The 22,882-nt window shown below is 44.4% G+C and overlaps 1 protein-coding gene across 7 annotated transcripts in view; it reads left to right on the forward strand.

Annotated features, from left to right (window-relative positions):
* CELF2 (CUGBP Elav-like family member 2) overlaps window positions 1–22,882 on the forward strand; it is a 380,720-nt gene that overhangs the window by 158,499 nt on the left and 199,339 nt on the right. For 2 of the 7 annotated variants that reach the window (XM_026033316.1, XM_026033319.1), the window contains exon 1: window positions 12,734–12,753. The exons of 2 other annotated variants lie outside the window; for them this stretch is intronic. Coding sequence is in view for 2 of the 5 variants with exons in the window: in XM_026033320.1 (XP_025889105.1) it covers window positions 22,410–22,483 (74 nt within the window). In the remaining 3 variants the exon portion in view is untranslated. Of the gene's footprint in view, window positions 1–12,732; window positions 12,754–22,409; window positions 22,484–22,882 lie in introns of those variants that run through there. 3 more of the 7 variants (XM_026033320.1, XM_026033321.1, XM_026033317.1) reach the window with 2 other exon arrangements.

Below are 22,882 nucleotides of genomic sequence, written 5' to 3' on the forward strand. Positions count from 1 at the left end.
TAGGTGTGCCTGCTTGAGCAGGAAGGTTGGACTAGATGATCTGTAGAGGTCCCTTCCAACCTTAAATATTCTGTGAATTCTGTGAATTCATGGATCTGCTGTTGTCTACAGCATTTCATTGCATTGTGCCTTCATCAAGGCACTTCAAACATACATATTTTTCATTTTAGGGCTTTTCACTTCAGCCCTGCGAGTGGACACAGCTCTGAGCAATTGGAAATGCCCTCTCACGATCAGCATTCCAGCCCCCAGCAATAGTCACACGGCCAGCCTGGGAGCACAGCAAYCCATACAAAAGCAAAATACGAACTAAAAGTCAATGCAACTCTTAAAAAATATGATAATAATTTGCAACTATCAGCTTGACGGAGTGAGCCATTGCATTGCATGTTTCTTAGMGCAATTCCTCTACCTGCTGCTTAAGGAAAACAGTACCCTTTGTAAGATCTTTCCCTCCCTCCCAGCGTAGTTCTGTGAACTGGAAATAAGGAGATGAAGGCTCCTCGATTCTGTAAGAAATCTGCAGAACATGATGGATGTGCAGATCATAATGCTGCCTTAGATTGTACCAACAAACCTCTACAGACCGTAACGACAAGCCTTGATACAATCGATTATAATATAAAGCTCATTGAATAAGTGAATGGGAAAGCTCCTGTGGACCAGAAATCCCCCAAGTACATCTCCTGGTTGCTTGCTTGCTTTTAAGAAGATACTGTGAACTACAGAACTTACTTTCTTGCCCACAATATGACTTTCTACTCTTTACAGTCTGTGTCCTCTGGGAAACATTTTAACTTTAGTTTCATTATTTAAAGCAAACTTGATATTAATGACAGGGCTGCTGTGCATTAGAGCGCTCTGCTACCAAGCCACATCTGCACACATCATTTGGTGAGACTGGCCGTATAATTTATGTCCAAAGGAGGGTTTCTGACTTGAAAGTTAGGATTTAGACACATTTACTGATGCTTGCAGTAATTAGATGATTTAAGCCTGGAAATACTATCAAGTGTAGCAAGGTGGCCCCTGAGTAACTGTGAGATTTATGGTCCTCTCTGTAGCTAGTCAATCATAAAAAAAAAAAAAAAAACCTTGAAATATGTTTTCTAGCCTTTTATTGATACAGCATCATCAGAAAACCTGGATGCTTTAAAAAAGATACTTGGGTGCCATCAAATGGACCTCTATAAGAACTAGCAAGACAAAAATCATGCACAGATCCCAGGATTTGCCCAGTATAAATCCCAGATCTCACACATTTCTGTGACTTCCCACAATATTTTCTGAGAGTGTTTTGTAAGAGCTGTTTTGGATCCGGAAAGGAGGTCCAAATATCAAGAGATCACAATCTGTTGCAGTTTCATTACTTCTAAAAGTGACGGGAACAGAAAGCGCTTGAAACTCTAGTTGGGCAAAGTTTAGACCTTCAAGTACAGGTAAACTGCAGACAGTGCCCACTCCTTTTCTCTCAAAAGCATTTTACAGCACTCACTCACTCCTTCCTTGGCTGGTGCATGGTGGCTCCTTCACCTTGTCTTCTTCTGCAGCCAGTGTTTGGTATCTAGGCTGAAGGGGAGGGCTGCTGCATTCACAGCCATCTCATCCGTCTTTTAACAGCACTAAAGATTTAGGGAGCACAACATGAACCTTCATTAGTTTATATTCTGAGGGGATGAGTAGTGTGAGAAGTAACATTTTTTATCTATTCATTTAGCTGGAGTTTAGGAGGACAGTCAAGCAGAGCGCAAAGCTGTCCACACTGGTTTGGAAGAGCCGCTCTGGATCAACTGGCTATACATAATCAGGTTAGACTGTTTTGAGAGGAGAGGGGGTTGTGAGCCTCTGCCTTGTGGAAGGGACTTATATTTTTTATCTCCTACGGATCAAGACAGGAGGAAATTCATGTGTGGTTGAGCACCGAGTTCACGTACGACTTGCCTCATTCCAGAGAGTCTTGGTTTGCGGCTGCTCACTAGTTTCTTTCCTGGACCAACAAATACCCTCTCTAATATTTGCAGTTTTTATAGCAACCCACCTTAATCCCCTTGAGATATGCTGGAGTAAGGGGATAGATGCATTCTAGAGCACCCTACTGTGTGTTAATGTGTCTGTTGTGAAAAGAAGTGTAAACTTCTCCTGGATATCGTTCTGCTAAGTTTTGGGTGTCTCTTCTGAAATGTGGTGAAAACCAGTGAACTTAAATTCATTCTRGGCATGGAGACCACAAGGGAAGACAAGGACTTGGGTTTTATGCAGCCTTCATACAAGCTTCTCCATCTGCACCCTTTAGTAGGAAAACGGAAACTGTTGTCCATAGTGCCAGGTTCAGCTGCAATGAACTCCACCTTCCTCAGTGGAAAAGAGCCTGCTCTGCCTTAAAGTGAACACAGAAATCCCTGCTTAAAAATCCACCCCAGTTTTTCCAGTGCAAAGTAATTAAGAAAAACCCAGTTCCTGCACTTCGTTTCCTCAGCCACATACACAAGTGAAATGCTTTCAGCTGCCAAAAATATGTAGTGCTTCTGAAGCAGATTGTTATTAATATTGTTCTGTTTGGGGGTTTTTAGCTGTAAACCTTTTTGAAGTGCCTAGTGAACATCGAAAGTAGCAGCTTAAGGGAGGGGGGAGGTGAAAGTAACTTTGAAATACTCAGTACAGCAGCTTTAATCTCAAGTTGTGACTGACATCAAACAAAAGTGCCAAAACTGCCTTTGTTCTTGAGCACAAAGGGTGTGTTTGTTGTTTGCTCAGGGTAAGTGAAAGGCCCCGCAAAGTCCCACTGAAGATCTTTAATGAAGCTGGCAGCCTCCAAGCCATCTCTCCGACAGAGTAATCCTAATGACAGACCCATCACACATAATTTAACTGAGTGTGACGGGAGGATCGCTGCTTGGAAGAGACTTTGGAGGGGGAAATACTTTTATTACTCAACAGCGCAGGCCCCTTAGGGCAGGCATTGTGGAGTTGAGCTCATGTGGTCGATGGGCATACATTGGTCTCTGAATTGGGAAGCTGTASGTGGTCGACTATGAGTTATTTAACTTCCTAAACATTGACTTTGCACTTGTGTTTAAAATGGAGTGTGGTAATGCTGTCTGAATAAGTAGAGCTAGGGGCTGGGGTTTTGGCAGTCTCAGCTTGTAGTAGAAGTCAAAGTCAATATCTAGAACAGAGGAATCTTACCTAAGYGAGTGTGTTCAAGACATGGATACTGGGGAAGGCAAGAAGAAATAGTGATAGTGGAAAGTCAGTGGAAAAGGCTGTGAAGAAAGCATCTCAAAGTACCAGCTCACCTCTGAGTTACTATATATGTACATATATAACCTTTTTATCAGCTCATCCTACTCTTTCCATCATTTTTGAATGACTAGAGAAGGCCTGAAAATGATGAATGACTTCAACCTCCTTTGACTTTCCCATATTTTAAGGTTCCAGGCCTTTTGCAGTAGAAGTTGTTAGGCCTGCTGCCTGCTCTTACATTTGGATGTTGGGATAAGAATGGTTGTAGCTGGAAGCGTGGAGGAAGATGGTTTGTGCCTTTTTGGTCAGGGCATGCATTGCCTCTGAATGGAGCTGATCCACTCTAGACTCGTTTCCTGAAGTACATAGCCATGGGAGAAAACCATCTGAGTCCACTGTTCTCCTCCTCATTTGTTTTCAGCTCAGCTTCATGTTGCATGTACGATTTGGGGCAATTCACTTAATTTTTCTGCATGGTATTTTCTCTTTCTGTAAAATAGACATAACCTCATTCATTTACCTTCAAGAAAAGATAAAAATGTGGCAGGGAGTGTCTACTTTATTTTTGCAAAGATTGTGAAGAAGAAACAACCATTATTTTGGATGACTTCACACTTGGGATACTTTTTTCTCTAGCCTCCTTATGAYACAAATCAAATTTTATCCCCACTGCTGGACATAAATGCAAAATGCATTTGCACTTTTAAATGTCAGATTTAAATTGTCACTTTTAAATCCCCAGTCAGGGATGGCTGGGGAGCATTTGATCACCATGCCTACTGCCAAGCAGAGCCCCAGTGCACCATGATACATGAGGTCTGATAGCTGGGATTCAGACCTGGTGCCAAAATAACACGGATATCCTGGGACCTCAACACAGTCTCTTTCGAAGARTTTCTCCACCCGTATCACTGCTTGAAATACTTCCTTGCTCTCTTTTGAATGTCAAGAATATTGCAGGTCGATCTAAAATAACAGTCGCCGTTTCCCTGCCTTCTTCCCCCTCAAGTCAGACATSCAAACTCAAATGCCTGTGTTCTCTGCTGACAAGCACAAGGGGATTAGGGAGTGACGGCATTCACAAAACTGGCTCAAGGTTTTGTAAAATGCCTCTTGGAACCTGAGCTCTGAACAAGCCACAAAATTCCTCCCATGAGGTAGGAGTGAGGTTTTTGCAACACTGGATCAGAACTTAATAATGCTTTTTTTTTTTTTTTTTTTAGCTTATTTTTTTTTAGCTTATTTTTCCTTGCTTTCCAAAAGGGGCTGTTAAAAAAAAAAAAAAAAAAAGTTTTTGAAGATACTGGAAGACTAATAATGACTTCTGTGTAACTATTGTGCAAAAATCACAAATGTGTTTTACCAGCATCAAAAAGAACTGATTTCTGGGCCGCATGCAAGCCATTTGGGGCAATTAACATGTAATTTAATTTGCATTAATCAGCACAAGGTCAGCAAGAAATTAACTTGGGGTGTAGATTTTACAAACAACAGGGTATGAGAAGATGGGAAGAACCTTTTTTTACAGGTTGTTAATTTGGAGTTAAGTGCACTCACCAAATTTTGCAGGAGTTAGCCTTGCAAAATGAAGATGTGGATTTGAAAACACTGAAGGTGCAAATAAGTGTGGAGACTTACCAAGCATTTAATATTGCTATATGTAAGTGCTTTAATAGAGTTCTTGGCCCTTCCACTATAAAGATTGGAATGCCGGTTTTCCTGTAGCCTTCAACACATGCCTAGCACTGAAGGGCTGTGTCCAAATGGATGTGTCCCACAAGACTCTGTGAGCTGACCATGAATTGTGCCCAATGATTCAAGAGCACAGACAGATATCCCAAAAGTGCCGACCTTCATGCAGCTCCACAGTATTATCTTCCTGCGTTCCGGGGCGGGGGAAATCTGTACAAATGACTCATTTCCTCTTGCACCCTGTTTACCCTCTGGCCTTCCCCTCCACTCCCATTTCATTTCRTAGCCTTCTTTTGGGGCTAGCAATGTGGTAAGCGTTGCAGGGAACCCACCACTGGAGACACAGAAATTGCTTTTGACAAGTGGTATCTGAGCATCTGGTTATTATGAGAAGCCGAGGAGCTTGCTGGTAATCAGAGGGGCAGATAAAAAGTACATGGTTGGTTTTCTTATGCCTTTTTCTTTTCCTGAAAAGCATTTCTCAGATATAGGTCATGGAAAGCATTTGAAACAGAGGGTCTTTTGCCATTTTTTTTTTTACAGAGAATAATCTCAAGGCATTTTGGAATTGCTGTACATACATCTTTGCCATATCGAGAAGTTTTATTCGTTAAGAATGAGACAAAAACAGGAGCAGCATGGCACAGCCCATTTCACAAGCTAATGTCATTGCAGGGTCTGAACCCACTGTCCAGATACTCTTCTGGAAGACAATCTCCAGGCAAGATAGACATGGAAACATCTCTTGTAGTTGCTGGTGCTTCACTAACGTTAAGTGCAGACCCTAGTTCATCTAGACTTCTTGTCTAGCCAAACTGAGATCTTTGGCACATTGGATCTGAATTACCAGTAGAAGTATCTGGCTTTCATTGATGAGGGTGGAAGAAGTCAAAGGTCACTGAGCTCTTGAGTTTCTCTGTTGAGCACCGAAATTTAAGTGAGACTGATCAGGTCAAAATATGTCTAAGGAATAAGGAAAGAACAAAGAAATTGGTCATGCAAAGTYCCATGGTCTTGGGACTCGACATTAGGATTCAATTTATTTACAATCTGACCCTACCTTTTCCAGTATTTTGGTATAGCCTGACCATTACTCTCTCTGGGCTTCAGATCTACTTAAACTGTCCACTAAAATATTCATTCTTGTGGAATCAGTCTCCTTGCTGCAGCAAAGAGCTTTTTGCAAGTGGATTTACTCCTCCTATTATTCTGCCTCCATTATCTCACTTAGATTATGGTATCCTGGCGTTACACAGCATTAGGGTGTCCTTAAGTAACACTTTCCTTAGTTAGGTATTTCATTATTAAAAGATGTACAGTTCATTTCAAAATAATATGCTGGCTTAATAATAGCAACTTTGGAATTGATAACCTTTGCCTCTGAAAACTGATATTCTGGCATTTTAAGGAATGCTTTGACTCTATGAACATCAAGTTAGGTGAGTTTTCAAATGCCTCCATCTTTCAGAGTGTTTTCACAGGATCTGATTTCTTCTTTTCCATGAAACAACATCCTAGCTCTGAAGTGCAATTTGATTATAAAATAATGTATTTTATTTTTTAAGTACTAATCTGTTTTATTTCTGACTGCTGTATGCTGTTGAACCCATTTCTTCCATTCAGAAGGAATATCAAAGGAAATGCATACTATGTAAATTCTCAATTTTTTTTCAAAGTCTAACTCAGTATTGCCAGCTAATGAAGCAGGAGTTCTGAACCAGTACTTACAACTAAGGATCATTTCATCTGATTCATAGTACAATTATTTCAGTTTGTTTCCCTTCTCCATAGAACAGTGCTACATTAACTACCTTTTTAGGTAACTTCAGGTAACTTCATATGTGAAAAAAATGAGTTGTTCTAATAAGCCTAGATTTCATGCAGGACAGTGTAGGAGGAAGGTCCACTTATCACAGTTCAAAGTTCTCTTGATGAAAAGATTCAATCATCTAGACTCTTAAGTCCAAGAAAGTAAGCTTGGATTCCATTTTCACTGATGATTTTATTCACTCTCTCTCCTGACCGTTTGTTTTTGAATATCCACATTTATCTGTAGYGTTGGATACATTTCACTAATGTATGAAATGATTGTTGTGTGTAGAACACAGAAGACCATTTTAGATTAGGCACGATAGTACTTTTAAATATGATTTTCTCTCTAATTTTAGTTTAAGAGGAGCCATTGACTTCTCATTAGTAATTATTTACATTGTTCTCATTAATTCATTTGTATTAATATATACGTTTCTGTATGTATACAGGACCTATTGTACACGTCTGTTCTCATTAGATTATGCTCATCAGAACACAAGATCCATGATACACCATGTGGCATCTCTAAAAGTGACAATAGTGGCATTACTACAGATATAAAATATATTCCTCTTTAAACCCAGGAGTTTCTATTTATACTTTAAATAGGTTTTAAATTAAAGGGAATATTCTGCAATCAGCAGTGTTCATGATCTCTCCACCTCCTTTTCTTTCTCAGATCTGGTGCTCAATTGCCTCTTTTGTTTCACTTTATCAGCTTTATTCTCCTTAATGTTAGTTGCAGGCCAGATGTTCTCATGACATTTACTGTGTCTGCAAATCACAACCTGGTCAGTTGTAAGTTGTTTCAAGCAGTACAGTGTCATTAAAACAAACGTTCCGGAGTGTGAGGCTGTGTTAGCTACACCTTGTGGTTTGGAACTTTTCCCCACTCGCTGTTGAAGCTAGAGAGAAGCATCCAAGAACATTATTTAATAAAGGAGGAGTTGTTCCCTCTGGGGCTTCTGTCTCCAGATGTGAAGATGCCTGGAGTTAGTGCTGTCCAACAGCACCCACAGAGGCAACCAACCTTGCTGCATGCTCTAAGGAGGAAACTTGTTATTCCCATGCAGCCCAAATATTAATCTTCTTCAGCAACATTTTGTGCTTCTGTGGATTTTGTCACTAGTATTTAATTTTCATGATGCTCTTTTGATGCCCTTAGAGTAAGGCCAGAAAAGACCTCTTGCATCCCCTAGGCTGGCCTGTGTTTTGCAGGTCATTGCTATCCCCATGGCTCAGATAGGAGAGGCAGGCATATAATTCAAAAGATTGACCAAAACAGACAGAAGGAGTTGCTGGCACATGCTAAGCTGTTTCTCAATTGCATGCTTCAACCAGAAGACCGTGATTTTGCTGTATCTTTACTGCAGGAGTCTGAAAGTAATTTTCCTTTTCCTGTGCACAGAGATGACACCCTTAGATACTGTGGATATGATGAACACACAGTGCGTCTACAGAGTTAGTATCTGTCCTGGAGATAGTGTGGCATGCACACATACAACTGCCTCCACAATTGAGCGATAAGATTTTGCAATGAAGCTGTGTCAAGATACATATGGGTGAGGAACTGCTTCTTTGTCTTGTGTTATCATATCCTGTGAGAGTAAAGAARTGCAACCTGTATGTACATGCATAATATAAATAGCAAATGTGGGACTGTCTAATACCATATGAAGATTGCTCTCCTGGTCAGTATAATCTCTCAGATATCAGGTTTCTGGAGACAATACCAAGCTTGATATACTTTGTGCAGCTATCTTAATGGCTGAATGAACAGGAAAAAAAAAGTCTAAACAGATAAACAAATAAAACAATTTATTCTACATTTTTAAAAAAAGTAAAAGCCTCAATAAAAGCAGAGGTGAGCCTGAGTCACCTTGCCTTTCACATTGCTAAGCAACATGGTTCAATGTACGTTGGTTTCAGCAATTCTAAGTCTATTGTTCTACAATTTCTAGTGGCATAAGAACTGCAACATGTGAATTGCTCATTTTGGTAGGAGATCTTAGGAGGAGATTCCTAAATGACCTGTCTGCTTTCCCTAAGCATACTGGAAAGACTCAATATACTCCAGTTTGAAGCTGAGGTTGATCCATCTTCTACTTCTTGTCTGATTAAACCTGAATTCCTGGAGAAGTCCTACAGTCAGGTCCAAGCTATGTCTGGAGGTGCCAGACCTGCCTGAGATGCCCAAGTTGCACGGGCAGGGCCATCACGATGCCTGGGACCCTGCAGCACCGTTGTCAGCACCAGAGCATGCGTTTCCACCTGGAATACTCAAGAGAAACATAGAGTTTCTCACCTTGGCATCAGTCACATCAGCAGAATTCATCTTGCCTAATGTATCTGAAAGTTAGGGATCTAATCCCTGTGTTGTCGATGCAGAGAGAGGGTAATGCTCTTTAGTATAACTAATCTCCTTCCATTGACAATAGAGAAACCCTAGATGACTAGCTTATACAAATTGCTTCACTCCAACAGTGGGATTTAGCCATCTAGAACAGCGAAATGTTATCAGATTAGAGGAGTAGCTTTTCACACCTRTACAAAACAAATGCAAGATGTGCTGAAATAGCTGCACCGCGCACCAGAGAGCTGGGTCTTGGCCTGCAAGTTCCACCAGCCTGGAGGAGACATATTGCGAATRTTTGTGTGACTCCTGGCAAGACAGTGCTTTAAATACCTCTCAGGCTCATATTTATTGCCACCATACCCTGCACAGTTATTGAGTTTTTCCATTTTAAAGATGGAGATCTGAACAAGAGGTTAATTGGCTTGCATAAGGACTAGCATGGTAAAATGGGAAAGTGAATCAAGGTTTTCTATTCCTCTGCTGATTGCTTCACCATTTGGGGCTGTTGTTGTGGACGCTTGTCCACCAATTCTCTGTCATTAAATGTAGTTCATTGCTGGACTTTCAACGTTGCTTGCTTGGTGCAATGAATTACCCTTGCTTTTAGCTTCTGAATGTTTTAAAATTACTGTAAGCAAGCACAGAGATACACAGAAGTTTTGGTGCTTTTTCSTCTGTAGTTGATTGATGTGCTTGTGGCCTTTCAAGTTTATGCAACGTAACATAATTAATTTAGCAAACTCATAGGCCAGACTTAGAAGGTTTGGGATTAAATTTGCAGCAAAACTATAAAACTATATACAATAAATGTCCACAACTGCATGCAATTTGTCTGTAATGGTCCATACACTCACATCAGTTATGAATCTACGATCAATTTTAGTGTTAACTGTCGAATTTAAACTCCACAGCTGGACTTTCATCTTGAAAGAAGCCAGATAGCCCTGTGCATCTGGTTTAATCTTCCCTTAAGCCATATTATTTTAAAGGCACTCCTGCTTAGTACATCTTACAATTGAAAAATAATACTCATATTCCCTCTCATTCTCAGCAGCTGTGCTCCCGCTGCAGATGTTGTTCTGTCAGACATTTCATTATGTGTGATAGAGAACGTAGGTTCTTTCTGTCCGTCTGGGTTGCCACTTTGTGGATTTTTCTTTCCTTTATCTACCCGGCTGGCGGTAGATGAGTCCTTCCATAATATGCTGCTTCATTTCCTAAAGGCTGCTGCTTCGCCTTCTTTCAGAGCCCAGGAATGGCTGAGCGTTGGCGTCCACACAGCACAGCCTGACAGAAGCCCCATTGATTCCCACCACAGGCTCCATGGGGGCCATTCTGCTCACACCTCAAAAGAAAGCTTTGTTCCTTCAGCTGGTAGTGTCTTAAGATGCTGATACTTGCCATATTTTCGGAGAACTGTAGCAGTTTATCAGCCCTGTTGACACTTCCCATTGAGCTCCAGCCTACCCTGGCACTTGCCTCTGCACCCATGTCCGGCCAGGCAGTGCAGAGCAGGCTCAGCATTGTGGAGACTTACACCTTTGCAGAGGTGAAGGAGGAGGAATGGTGSATGTTGGTGGCCCAGCCTGAAATGTTAGCAGTGGATTTAGTATTTGGGGCAGGAGGTATGGGATTTATCATGTTGGTTCAGCATTTTCCTGGCCAGCTTCCACAACCACTCAGATATTTTTAGCATGTAGTTCAAGCTATGTTGTCTTAGTTGACCTTGGCGCATGACTTTTAACATGGAATTGGTTAGAATTGCTAATCATTAAAATGATTTATTATTTTTTATTAGGAGAGTGGCTCAAATCGCAGTCATGTTTTGCAGACGAAAAGGAGAACAAATTAAAGCCCATCTTTTCTTGACTTGTGGTCCTTCACAAGATCCGTGTTCCCTCAACTACCATCTTCATCTCTCTGCATCATTAAAAGTAGATTATCCCGAAGTTTTTTAACTTGTCTTTTTTTGGTCGTTTGACAAATGCTGTATCAGAATGACTAAAAGTAATCCCCAGCTCTCACCAGGCTAAATGAGTGTAGAACAAGTGTAGAACAAAAGGATCGTTTCTGTTGCGAACAATTTATGGCCTTAATAGAAGTCTACAGCTGCTGCTATAGAAGGCAAGAACTTGCTGTCAGTATATTTATACCACTGACTACTCCCTCTTTGCCTTCATTCCCAGACTCGAGTTCACCAGAAAGATCCAGCTCTTAAATATCAAGTTCTGTGAAAGAATTAGAAGAAGTATCATTGCATCAGGAGGTCACTTCAGTATATTTTAGGATACTAGTGTGTAGGAAGGAGGTTCAAGTCTATCACCAATGTAACCGGAAGCCTGTGAAAGTCTGAACTGAAGTTTGATGCCCAGATCTGTTCCTAGCTTAGTGTATCTAGTGTCTCCTGGGCTTTTTAGGCAGTTCTCTGTTTTGGATGATTTCTTGTTTATTAAGTGTTTCGTAGTTCCTATGTTAACATAGGACCTCAGAGAAAATGAAAATCATTTTTAAGAGGCATATATACTGCCAGCATGGTGCGGAGAAGTCTTTGGCATGAAAGAGCATCAACATCTTATTTGCATTCTCAGTCTGGTAAATAAGCACCAACCCCAATACCTGATGTAGACTAAATAAAAAAAGAAAGAAAAACAACTCAAACTAGCCATGTGGTTTAAAGTCTCGATTAGCAGYACTAGAAGTCCAAACCAAGAAATGAAATTAAAAAATGTCTCGTTGACAACCTTGGCAGCTGGGAGGACCGCGTATTACTGCTGCAAATGACATGACCTGTCTCCCAGTCAAGGCCCCCAAAAAGCAAATATACAAACTAAAATAGGTCATTCCCCTGAAATCAATGGTTTTCAGGTGCTGGAAGCAAGTAAATTGTGCGGTACTGCGACCTCTTTCCTGGCCACCAGATCTGTGCCAAGGCGCGCGGGCACTGAGGGTGCGCGTGGGCTCAAGGCGTGCGCCGAGCAGCCTGCAGGATTTGCAGGGACCCAGGCGGGCTCCTCACTTGACCATGGTGACTCGACAGCCCATGACCCACATCAAGGCTGGCAGGTCCCCCCGAGCGGTGGCCGAGTCAGGGAACATCCCGGCGCCCTCTCCCTGCATCCGCRGCCACCGAGTTTGCAGGGCGAACAAAAGGCGCGTTTCCAGTGAGCACGTAGGAAACCCTCCCAGCCTTATATCCCCCCTCCACTCACCCTTTTATTCCCCCTTTCTTCCTTCCATCTACTATACATATTTTCCAGCGACAAGCTGGCAGGGGGGGACGTTTCACTAATCTTTTCTTTTTTTTCCCCTTCCCCAATGGTAATTAAGAGCGCGAACACCGGCTAGGCTAGAGCGAACGCAAACAAGACCCCTATAGGCAGCGCGGTGCATTAATGCAAAATATGCCCAGACAACATAACTTGTCAGAGAGGATTATTTCTGCTTAGTGAATCTGCAGGGGCCCCTTTGCTCCGCCACTCAGCGGCCGCCGAGCGAGCGCGAGCGAGCAAGAGTAGCCATTAGCGAGCGGCTCCCACGGCATTGATGTTTGAGCGCGCTTCTGAGCCGGCTTTTGTTGCGAGCCGTGGCGCAGAAAGCATGCGCTGTCCCAAATCCRCTGTTACCATGAGAAATGAGGAGCTGCTTTTAAGGTATGTCGCCCGCCTTTGTTTTAACGCGCGCCCGCGAGTTGCCGGGGCCCGCCGCAAGTGAGGCCGCCGCGTTCGCGTTAAGTAGCGTCCCGGTTTGGAGGCAGAGCCTTCCCACGAGTTCGGATCGTGCAGCGCCGGCGTGACGCCGAAGGCACCAAGAGGGGCGAGGGGAAAAAATAAATATATACATATATATGAATCCTAATGGGAGCGGGTGTTGCTTTGAGAGCCTGCTTTGCAATATACCTGCCTGCTTGGTTATTATGCACTAGGCATGCAAAAAGCACAGGGAAAAAAAAAAAAAAGGGGGGGGAAAGCGAAGGCAGACTCCATATTACAGCGGGTGCCCTAAATATCACTTTGATTTTTGCCCAGCCTCTGTACGGAGTTCCCGGTGGCCTGCCCAGTCGTCCCCGCTCGCCGGCAGCAACGCGCCCGCGCGTGGGCCTGTCGCGGGGGGCCGAGCACCGGCCGCGCGTGCACACACACGCACACGCACGCACACGCACGCACACACGCGGGCTCTCTGCCCGAACTGGCGCCCCGCTTGGGGAAGCGCAGCCTTTTGTGTCCGCGCCGGCAGCCGGCGGAGCCCCGGATGCGCCTTTGGGGCTGACAATGGGACAGGGAACAATGAGGCTGTCAAGGGCGCTCCATGCGCGCGGGGCTGCGGATGCTTCTTGGTTGGGGCTCTTCCCACCCACCCCCTTTCTCCTTTCTCAGCCCCTTTTTATTCCTCTTCATCTTTGGGGGTCATTATTCCTCCTGTGTGCATGCGTGTCCCCAACATCGCCTCTGGCGCGGCAGCCAGTGCCAGGGAGGGGGCAGGCGGCGTGTTGAGTTGCAGGTTTATCGCCCCCCTCTCCACTAACTGGGGCCAGCAAACTTATTGATCTGGCAAAACCCTCACCTGCTTCTGGGCTATTCTGCTGGGTTTTTTTGCCCAATCGTATCAACTTTAAGTGCTCTTTGGGAGCTCTGCTGCATAATTGTGTATAGGGAAGGGAAACAGGGAAAAAGATAAAAGCAGCCCTGAAAGCGTGAGACGCTGCCACTTTCCATTTTTCTCATCCAGCTATTCACGTACATGAGATTTTTTTTTTTTAAGGTCAAGCAGAATAATTTACCTGGACAATTCCTATCGCCAAATCCAACAAATTATTCACGTGGCATTTCGTGAATTATCTATCTATTCAGGAAGCAGCAGATGCAGATTAGAGCAGCTGCCACTTTGCTATTTGTTGTTATGGGTTGGGAATACATTCATGCCCAGTGTGTGTTTTGAAAAGAAACTGCTACAAAGCTTTCTATAAGAAAAAAAAAATGTGAATTGGTTTTTGGACTGTAGGTTATATCTTAAATTTGCAACCTAGCTTCTGGAGTTTCTGAAAGTGTTCAAAGTCTTTAAATAGTTCACATGCTAAGTAAACATATCACTGCTTTTGTTAGCAGCTGTAAGCCTTTCTGAGAGAAATGATAGATACTTAACGGTGGTTTTTTACATTTTTTTTTCCAGAGGTCAATTAATTTTAAGGCTTTCATACTTGTTGTTTTGTTTTGTTTTGTTTTTAACTGGATTGTACTGCATTGATTTCTATGATGAAAACAAACAGCAAAAAGAGACCTTAAACATAAATTGGTGAGGATGGAGGCTTTCCACAGCCTGCGTTTTCAGTAGTGAACGTTTTTGAGGGAGACTGAGAACTTTAGTGTGTTTTTTGTTTGGTTGGTTGGGTTTTTTTTGTATTTTTTATTTCTTTCGCTGTTATCTCCTCCCCTTCGCTGGGGTGCAAATCTGGTGGATACAACTAGTGCAGAAGGCACTGAAGGGCAGTGTTGCCTACAATGTGGACCAAGCCTAGAGGTGATGAAGCAAGAGGTCGTGATGCATGTTCTGTGTCCTTGTGGTGCATGTCTGGATCACAGCCTTGTCCCATGGTAGCAGCGTCTTGGGAGAACTTGCTTGGGAGCAACCCTAGTTGAGTGCAACTTGGCCATGGCATGCGTGGCAGGATGGAGGGATGTCTCCTTGGCTACGTTCTCCTCCATCATGCATCGGAGCAGCTGTGGATGATGGTAAGAGAGCAAATACTCTGCTCTCCGTTATATGCACCCATTAGTGGTAGCCAGGAGCAGACCCTTTTGTCTGCTCAGAGAGGAGTGTCCAGGCCACAAACCGCATCAGGGCCTATGGTTGGGGTAAACTCCACAAAACCAGGACTTTTGCCATGTGTTGCCATTTGGTCTGTTCATTCCCAAGGTTATTTTCGGGCTTCGCGTTCACATCAAAGCCTAATTGCCGCATTATTCTGTGTGAACCCCATTCCTTAAAAGAAAGAAAGAAAGAAAAAAGAAAGAAATCTTTCCATGCAGATTTAGTGAAATACTGCWTTTTGAACCGTGACAATTACTATTAACATCAAAGGCAGTGGAGGCAATCTCTAGGAGAAGCCATTTCTCAGCAGACAGGCTCCAACATGGGAGAGCTTGAGACCTCGTGCAGGGCCAGYGTAGGGTCACCTGCTCCGGGCCTCACCTCTTGGCAAAGCCACGTGGTGCCTTGTGGCCACCAAACCCAGAGGTATCGCCTGCCTTTACTACAGGAGGACACTCATTCGGACGGTGCTGCAGGCAGCTATTTCTTCTGGCGGTAACCAAGTATGACGCCAAAAGTGAAAAAAAAAAAAATGAAAAATGAAAAAAGTTGCAAAATGAAAAAAGATGCAAAATGCAAAAAAAAAAAAAAAAAAAAAAATACTCACTCCTGCCTGTGAGAGCTGGAGAGATGCTAACTTGGGCTCTGCCATAGGAAAGGCATGGGAAATGTGTTTACTTCCTATCCTGGCATCTTTGTCTGCATCTTCCTCGGCTCCACAAAGCACAATCTCCAGCATCAACGTGTTAATATTCTCTTTGTTAGGCGAGAATAAAACTGAAGTGTTTCTGTTATCAAATTTAAGTATATAAGATTGCAAACTATACCTTTGGGGCTGAAAAACAAAGGCGAGCATTCAATTAATATTCATATCTGGAAGTTTTCCTGCAAGTGTAGATTGTGCTTGAATACTTAAGAAGTCATTCAGGAGTGAATCAATACTAATTATTGTAATCAGGAGGGTTAATTAGCTGAAGATGCTGCTGATGGAAAGTTCACTGCTTACAGCCTCGAAAACACCTAAGTTGATGAAATCTGAAAGCAAGATGGCTAAGAGGACCCTATAGCAAGTGAAAGGCTGCTCGCCTGTGGCATTTGCAGAGCCGGCTGCTCCAACAGGAAACACGGCTCTGGTTTGTCTGCGGGCGGCTTTTTTATTCTCTTTAATTCCAGGGGTGTTGGAAGATGCAAACTAAATCAGTCGAGGAGATATTTTGTGGTACTTTCTCATTAGATGCAAGTAGTATTTTGGCTAACCTGTAATGCCTGCGCAGCATTCATTTGGAGATTACCATAAATTAATATGGATAATCTCGCGTGTTTGGAAGCGGCTCCCAGCCCTGCTGATGGGAGCGGTTATTTTCTTGCCCCAGCTCCGTATCCGTGAGGCCTGCGGGCGCCTGCGCGTGTGCACGTGCGTTCGTGCCCATGGCTTAAAACATTTCTCATTGTGGGCTTTTTATTCCTCGAACCCAGAGTGCTCCGAGCTCCCACTCGCCCTCCTTCTGCTTAAGGAAATAAATAAATAAACCCCCCAAAAGTCTTCAGCTGCATATATATCAGATAACCATTCTTGTACGAGTGAAATTTAAATCATATGAGAATAAAAAAGATTTTTTGGAAAAAAAAAAAAGGAAAATTCTTTCCTTCTTGCCTGCTTTTGGAGCAGTTCTGTTTCTTAGAATGCACAGTGCTGAACTMGAGCAAAATCTACTGCCATAACATCTTTTCCCACCAATAAATTGTTGCAGGATTTTCTCTCCCATGCAGGCTTTTCTCCTGGTTATATTGGTTATATATTTTACATATCTTTTTTTTTCCCTTTTATATACACTTATAACCAGAAGAAAGCCAGGGCAAAGCTCCCACCTTTGGTGATTATACTGCGTTTTTTGGCCCCTGTGATACAAACAAGCTCAAAGTCGGTGCTCAGTGGGGGTTGCCTTGTTTTTAGCAAGAAGGGGATGGGCAGGAACACCCAGGAGTGGGTTTTCCCAAAAATCTTGAGTCCAGCTTGAATTTTTTGGTCTCTGGCTCTGGTCTCATGACCATGAGAAGGTTAGACCAGGACACAAGAAGGATGTGGGGTTTTCTCACAAGCAACTTGAGTTTCTCTGAAGTTGCAAGGACTTGATAGGCAAACACCAGGGACATCATCAGGGCGTCTGACCTCCCAGTTGGGTTGATGTTACTGGAAAACTCAGTCTTCCCAATCTGCCCTTATTATTTTTAAATCTGCCCTTGGGTTTGGAGTGTGTTACGTGGGGCAGTGTGGCCATGTTACGGGATGAGACACTGATGAGTCCTCACAGCGAAGTGTCCCGGTTCTGCAAACCAGCCAACGTGCCAATAAGACTGAGGTGGCAGGATGCCCTGCTAGAGTAAAAAAGATGCTTGTATTAAAAAAAAAAAGAGAAAAAAAAAAAGAAAAAAAAAGCATAAAACATAAAACCACACAAAACTGTGTTTGGAGTAGGGAGAACTATCCAGCTGGTCCTCCATGTAACAGGTCTGGTAGTTGATGTGACCCTTATCCCTGGCAGAGCAACTGAATTTTAAGTTGTTCATTTTTCCATGATTCAAAGGATTAAGGGTAGCGATAAAATTGCTTAGGAAGTTTTAAATACAGCACTTGCAGGATGCCAAATGATGGATTGGCTGTGGTGGGAACACAGAGCAGAAGGCTGAAGTGGGAGAAAACGAAGGAAAATCAGAAGGGGGGAGGTGGAAATCGGCCATGGCTTTAGCAGAGGTGTCTGCAGGTGACGTGAGCCAGGCTCTCTGGGTTGAATTTGAGATTCACATGCAGCCACCTGCTCTCCATAGGAAGCAGTGAATTACCAGAAAATATGAATCTGTAAAGACTCTGTTTTCAACCGTTAAAAAAAAAAAAAAAAAAAATTATTTGGTTTCATTCTTGTCTTTTCTGCCTGAAAGCGATCGGACTATTTTCAGCCGAAACGCGAGGAAGGAGCTCGCGCTACCGCTTGAGAATTTGCCTGCATCATTTCAGCCCACATTTAATTTTAATGAGGGAGTTATATAACTCCCTTTAAAAATAACAAAACACGGAGAGGGCTGCCTGGGCAACATTAGGTGTTCTGCAGCGCCGCACCGGTGAATCACAGGGATGCTTGGCTCGTGCACACGCGGTTAACTTGGTTAAACCCTCCTCCAAACGGAGCGGGCTCCTGTGGCCAAAATTTTTCCTAAAGAGTCATTTTCTCCAAAGGATGCCAATGCCAGGTACCTGCTATTGGTAGGAAGCTATTGGTGCTATGGAATTAGGATTCAGATGGGGAGGGTGTTTTTTATATATATGTGTGTGTATATATATATATATATATATATATATATATATATATATATAAAGTTCCAAATGGAGTCTTGTGACTCCACTGCAGTGAAACGTGTTATGTTAAAAAGTGTATTTAAACCTCTTGCTTCAGGAGAGAAAGCTGACGCTCCTGGCTGCTGTGCTATGCCCTAATCTCTGAAATGGTTAAGAACGATCCCTTTTAAAGGCAACTCAGGGGGAAATAAACATATGGCTTTATACATGCTCCTTTTGGAGAGCGAGTTTGGGGGATAAAAAAAAAGAAAAAAAAATCCAGGATTTTGAGCCTGTTAAATGCCTTGCTGCAGTCTTTGACTTTAGGAAGTCCCCAGACCATTGATTGACAGAAGATAGGAAGGATCACGGGACACTTGCCGTGCTCGTGCTCCGTCCCTGTGCATCCATTACAAGCCATTATCAGCCCCTGGGTCAGGGGCTAGATGGACCTTTTGATCTGACTCATGTGGCTGTTCTTGACTTTCTGTATTTATTTATTTATTTATTTATTATAAAAGACAAAAAAAAAAAGTTTCTGTCTGTCTGAATGCGTTACAGTTGCTGTAGAAGCTTTTTTTCTCTGTTCAACTTGTCTGAAGTTTAATGGATTCTGTCTGCAGGAAATAATGATATCAAACATAGTTACTTTATATTATCGGGGCCGTTGCTTGTTAGTTTTGAGCACCAAAGATGTATGCCAGGCACTTCACGAGTGAGAAAAGACCTGTAAAACTCCATAAAGCTGTTTGTYAGGATTTGCAGGGGAAGGAAAGCGTGTGGTAGAAGGGGACAAGGTGACAACACGTAGATCAATGGTGTGAAGATACTGTGCTTATCAGAAGGGCAGTGTGGAGGATTCAGACGATCAGATGTTGCAGTAAGTCCCTCTTCTGGATCTTTTAGGGGTGATAAAGGAGTCTGCTTTGGGGTTCCTTCCTCTCCTAATGCTCTTCCTCTCCTCCTGTCCCATATGAGCCTCACATCTGGCTTTGCCCATTGCTATTGGCTCTAAAATGCAGCAGTGACCTCCTACCATGTGTCTGTGCATGGCTCTTCTTGACTGTAGACAGAGCGCAGGGGAAATCAGAGCTGCAGAGCCTCCGTTTCAGCCCTGCTTAGRGAGATGATAGGGAGAAATGAGAGAGAGAAACCAACACCCGCCGCCAACCCACAGRAGGGCCCCTGATTTCACCTCTCCTTTGGTATAAAGTAGGGGTGGGGGAAAGTAAAAAAAGCAAAAGTGAGTGGGAAGTTTTACTATAGCAACCAAGTTTGCATCACATCAGTATGCTCGGAGCGAAAGCTCTAGAAGGGCTTAATTTGAGGTACCTTTGCACAGTGCTAATTTTAAATGACGCTTATTTGTGAAAATCGCTGCTTAGCTCCAATAGCCTGTAGGAACTGGGGGGGGAGTGAAAAACCACAAGCCACTCAGATTTTAATATGCAGAGTTCATGTACCCGCTCTATCCAGCAATTTCCTTTTCTTTTTGGAAAATCTTTGGGGTTAGAGGTGAGCTGTTTTGTTTCTTGAAACACAAATGAAGGAAGGGCTCGGTTAAGTGCTCGGTTTCATATCAGGCTTAAGTCTGTATATTTTCATGCATACGTATTACAGATAATATACATATTTTCAAGTATAGAAGGCAACCAAAAATCTTCCTAAGGAAGATATTTCCAAAACTTTAAGCTGGTGCCAAACCTAACCRCTAACAACATACCCCAGCTTGCTTTTAATGGTATCCCCTTCATTTTCACTCCTCGCCGCTCTGGGTGCTGGAGTTAATTTGCACGGAGGCTCCATGTTATTTACGATGGAGACCCGATGGATTTGATCGCAGCTTCTCCCCGCGAGCTTCTCTCCGCTCGCATCTCCCTGTCTCTCCTGGAGCGGGTTTCGGCTCACGCTTGACCCTGTTCCTGCCTCCAACTTCTAAACGGAAAAAGCAAATGTGCTTGGAAAAGTGTGTTACACTGGGGTTGTTAAATAAAGCAATAACCTATGCACTTGTAATGCTTTCTCTATGACCTACTTACATACTACTTCACCCTCCTTATAGTATGATTAAAAGCTGCTTTGAATCCACTATTCCCTCAAGGGATTTGAGGCTAGAATTTAACAAACTGCTGAGAAGGCTTAAGTCAGTAAGAGGGCTTCCCTACAGCTTCTTCCAGCTAATTCACATGTAATTAAAAGGAAAATAAATATTTCAAAGGAACGCGCGCTTTAACGAAGCATTTCTTGAGCCCTCGCACCTCGTGCAGCAGCACAAGCACACGGAGACCCTGCAGTTTTGGGTGGAATTATTGGTGGTCTTTGCCTTCACCCCATCCCCGTGCCCTATGCAGAGGACAAGGTTGTTTTTTGGGCAGCAGCAGCACAGCGGGTCCTTCGAAGCCACCTGAGCAGATGATGACGCCGAGGGACGGCCAGCGACACAGGGGTGGAGACTCCTCTTCCTCATTCCAAAGCCTCTCCTCATCCTCAGCGAGCTGCCCATGTTTCCCAGCTGCTAAACCAGCCCCTTCTGTGCCGGCCRGCTTGGGAAATGGAAAGTTAATCCACGAGCTGGATTAAGCACCATGGAGGCCTCAGATCAAAGCCCGGCTGGCGAAAGTCTCCCTATTTCGCCTTATTCCTCCTCCTCTGTGCAGGCTCTCTATATGTCCCGCTATACATTCCCCGTCGCGGCGGAGGTTAATAACCCCATAGGCGCCCGCTTCGGGTTGCAGCTGCCCAGCAAGGATTACGCCGAGGGCCGAGCGAACCTCCTCTGGCTTTAGACTTGCAAAGCAGGCAGAAAATTTCGCAGCCTGAGGTTTTTTCTTTCTTCTTCTTCTTCTTTTTAACTGCTTAAAACGGCAAAGTGCAATAAAGCAGCCTCTTACAGCTGGCCTAGCCTGTCTTTTTATTGCCCTATCCACGCGGGCTGCAATTTAAATAAAAGCCGGGCTAATGCAGAGCACGGCCACGCATCGGTCACCGTAATTTTATTTCGGGGCAATGCGCAAACGGTTTCAACGTCGTAGCTTTTAATTAGGCTTGGCTGCTTCTTTCCAGTGTCGGGTAAATGAAAGCATRAAATGTAGGGAAGAAAAAGCACTGGGAAAGAGCAAGTAGCAGGGGTATAAGCACTGAGGCTGCCTCGGCTGCGCGGACCTCCGGGAGCCTCCGCAAAGAGGTTAAGATGCTTTTGGCAGAGTGGTGCTGGGTCGAGGCAAGCAGGTCTGAGGACACAAGGGACTGGGATTTTCCGGGGGCTGCAACACGGCACGGGGCTTTTGCCTGGAGTTATCCATAGGTTGAAGGTGCTGTAGGTCCAACAAGGYGCTTGTTTCGCTTTGGATGCTCCCATGCACTGGCTGCGGCCAATGCCAAGCACAGGACAGACTTTGAGCAGGATGTCCACACATGGAACCATTCACCCTAAGCACCCACTTAAGTACCTGGGCTTTTTTTAGCCAGGTAAAATAAGTGCAATTAGCTGATAGGTGGGTCAGAGATTTAATTTGGGGCACAGGGAGTCTTTACGGTGCTTCCGCAYCCCTGAGGCATCCAGCATAGCAGTGGGGCAAGGAGAGACATGGAGGGGACACACAGAAATCTTAGAAATTTTAGATTAAAAAAAAAAATAGGAGCACAACCAGGGGGCTTTTTTTATTATTATTTCCATGGAATTTAGTAAAAGGGCCTCTTCAACCCCCCCCCCCTTTTTTCTTTTTTTGCGTGTGAGCCCGTGCGCGCGCACCTGGAGCGCCCGTCGGGCGGCGCAGCGCGGAGCGGGGCACGGAGCCCCGGGGGCGGCGCAGCGCGGAGCAGCGCGGCGGGGGCGCGGGGGTTAACGCGGAGCGGCGGCGGCGGCGGCTCCGCCTCCCCTCGCAGCACCTGGTGCTCCGCAGAGCGTTGCCTCCCTCGGCAGTCGCTTGCGGAGGGGATTGGCGGAAAAAAAAATAAGGGGGGAAAAGGAGGAAAAAAAAAAAAAAAAGAAAGGAGAGGAGGAAGGAAGAAATTAAAAAATAATAATAAATTAAAAAAAAAAAATAACAGCGGAGGGGGAGAGGAGCGATGTGACAAGCGCCGGTGGCTGCCGCGGGGAGGCCTCCGCACCTGCGCCTGCCCCTCCGCGCCCCAGGCGAGCCCGGCGCCGCGCTCCGCCCGCCGCGCAGCATGACTTCTGCCTTCAAGCTGGATTTCCTGCCGGAGATGATGGTCGATGGCCGCTTGCTTGTCCCCGACAGGCTGTGAGTAGCCTCCTCCTTTTTTCTCTTTTTTTTTCTTTTTTTTTTTTTTTTTTTTTTTTCTTCTTTTTTTTCCCCCCCCCAAAGCCGCTCGCGGCTCCTCGGCGGCAGCTGCTCCGCGCCGCGCAGCCCCGGGCGGGCGGCGGCTCCGGCGGTCGGAGCGGCTGCGCGGCCGTGGTTGCGTGGGGGAAGAAGCGCGGCGCCGCCTTGGCGATGCGAGCAGCGAGGGCGCGGAGGAGCGAACCCGGCCAGAGATCGGCGGTAATTTTGTATTGTTTTTTAATTTATTTTTGAGCTTGTTTTGCCGGGGCTGCCCCAGACCCCTTAGCCCAAAGTTTGCGCGGCCGCGCAGGCGAGCTGCGGGCGGGGATGCTGAGGACAGGGGCTGCGTTTTGTCCCCGC

Source organism: Nothoprocta perdicaria, unplaced genomic scaffold (assembly GCF_003342845.1).
Source record: "Nothoprocta perdicaria isolate Ctin4 unplaced genomic scaffold, notPer1 scaffold_127, whole genome shotgun sequence".
In the NCBI taxonomy this organism is placed as follows: Eukaryota; Metazoa; Chordata; class Aves; order Tinamiformes; family Tinamidae; genus Nothoprocta; species Nothoprocta perdicaria.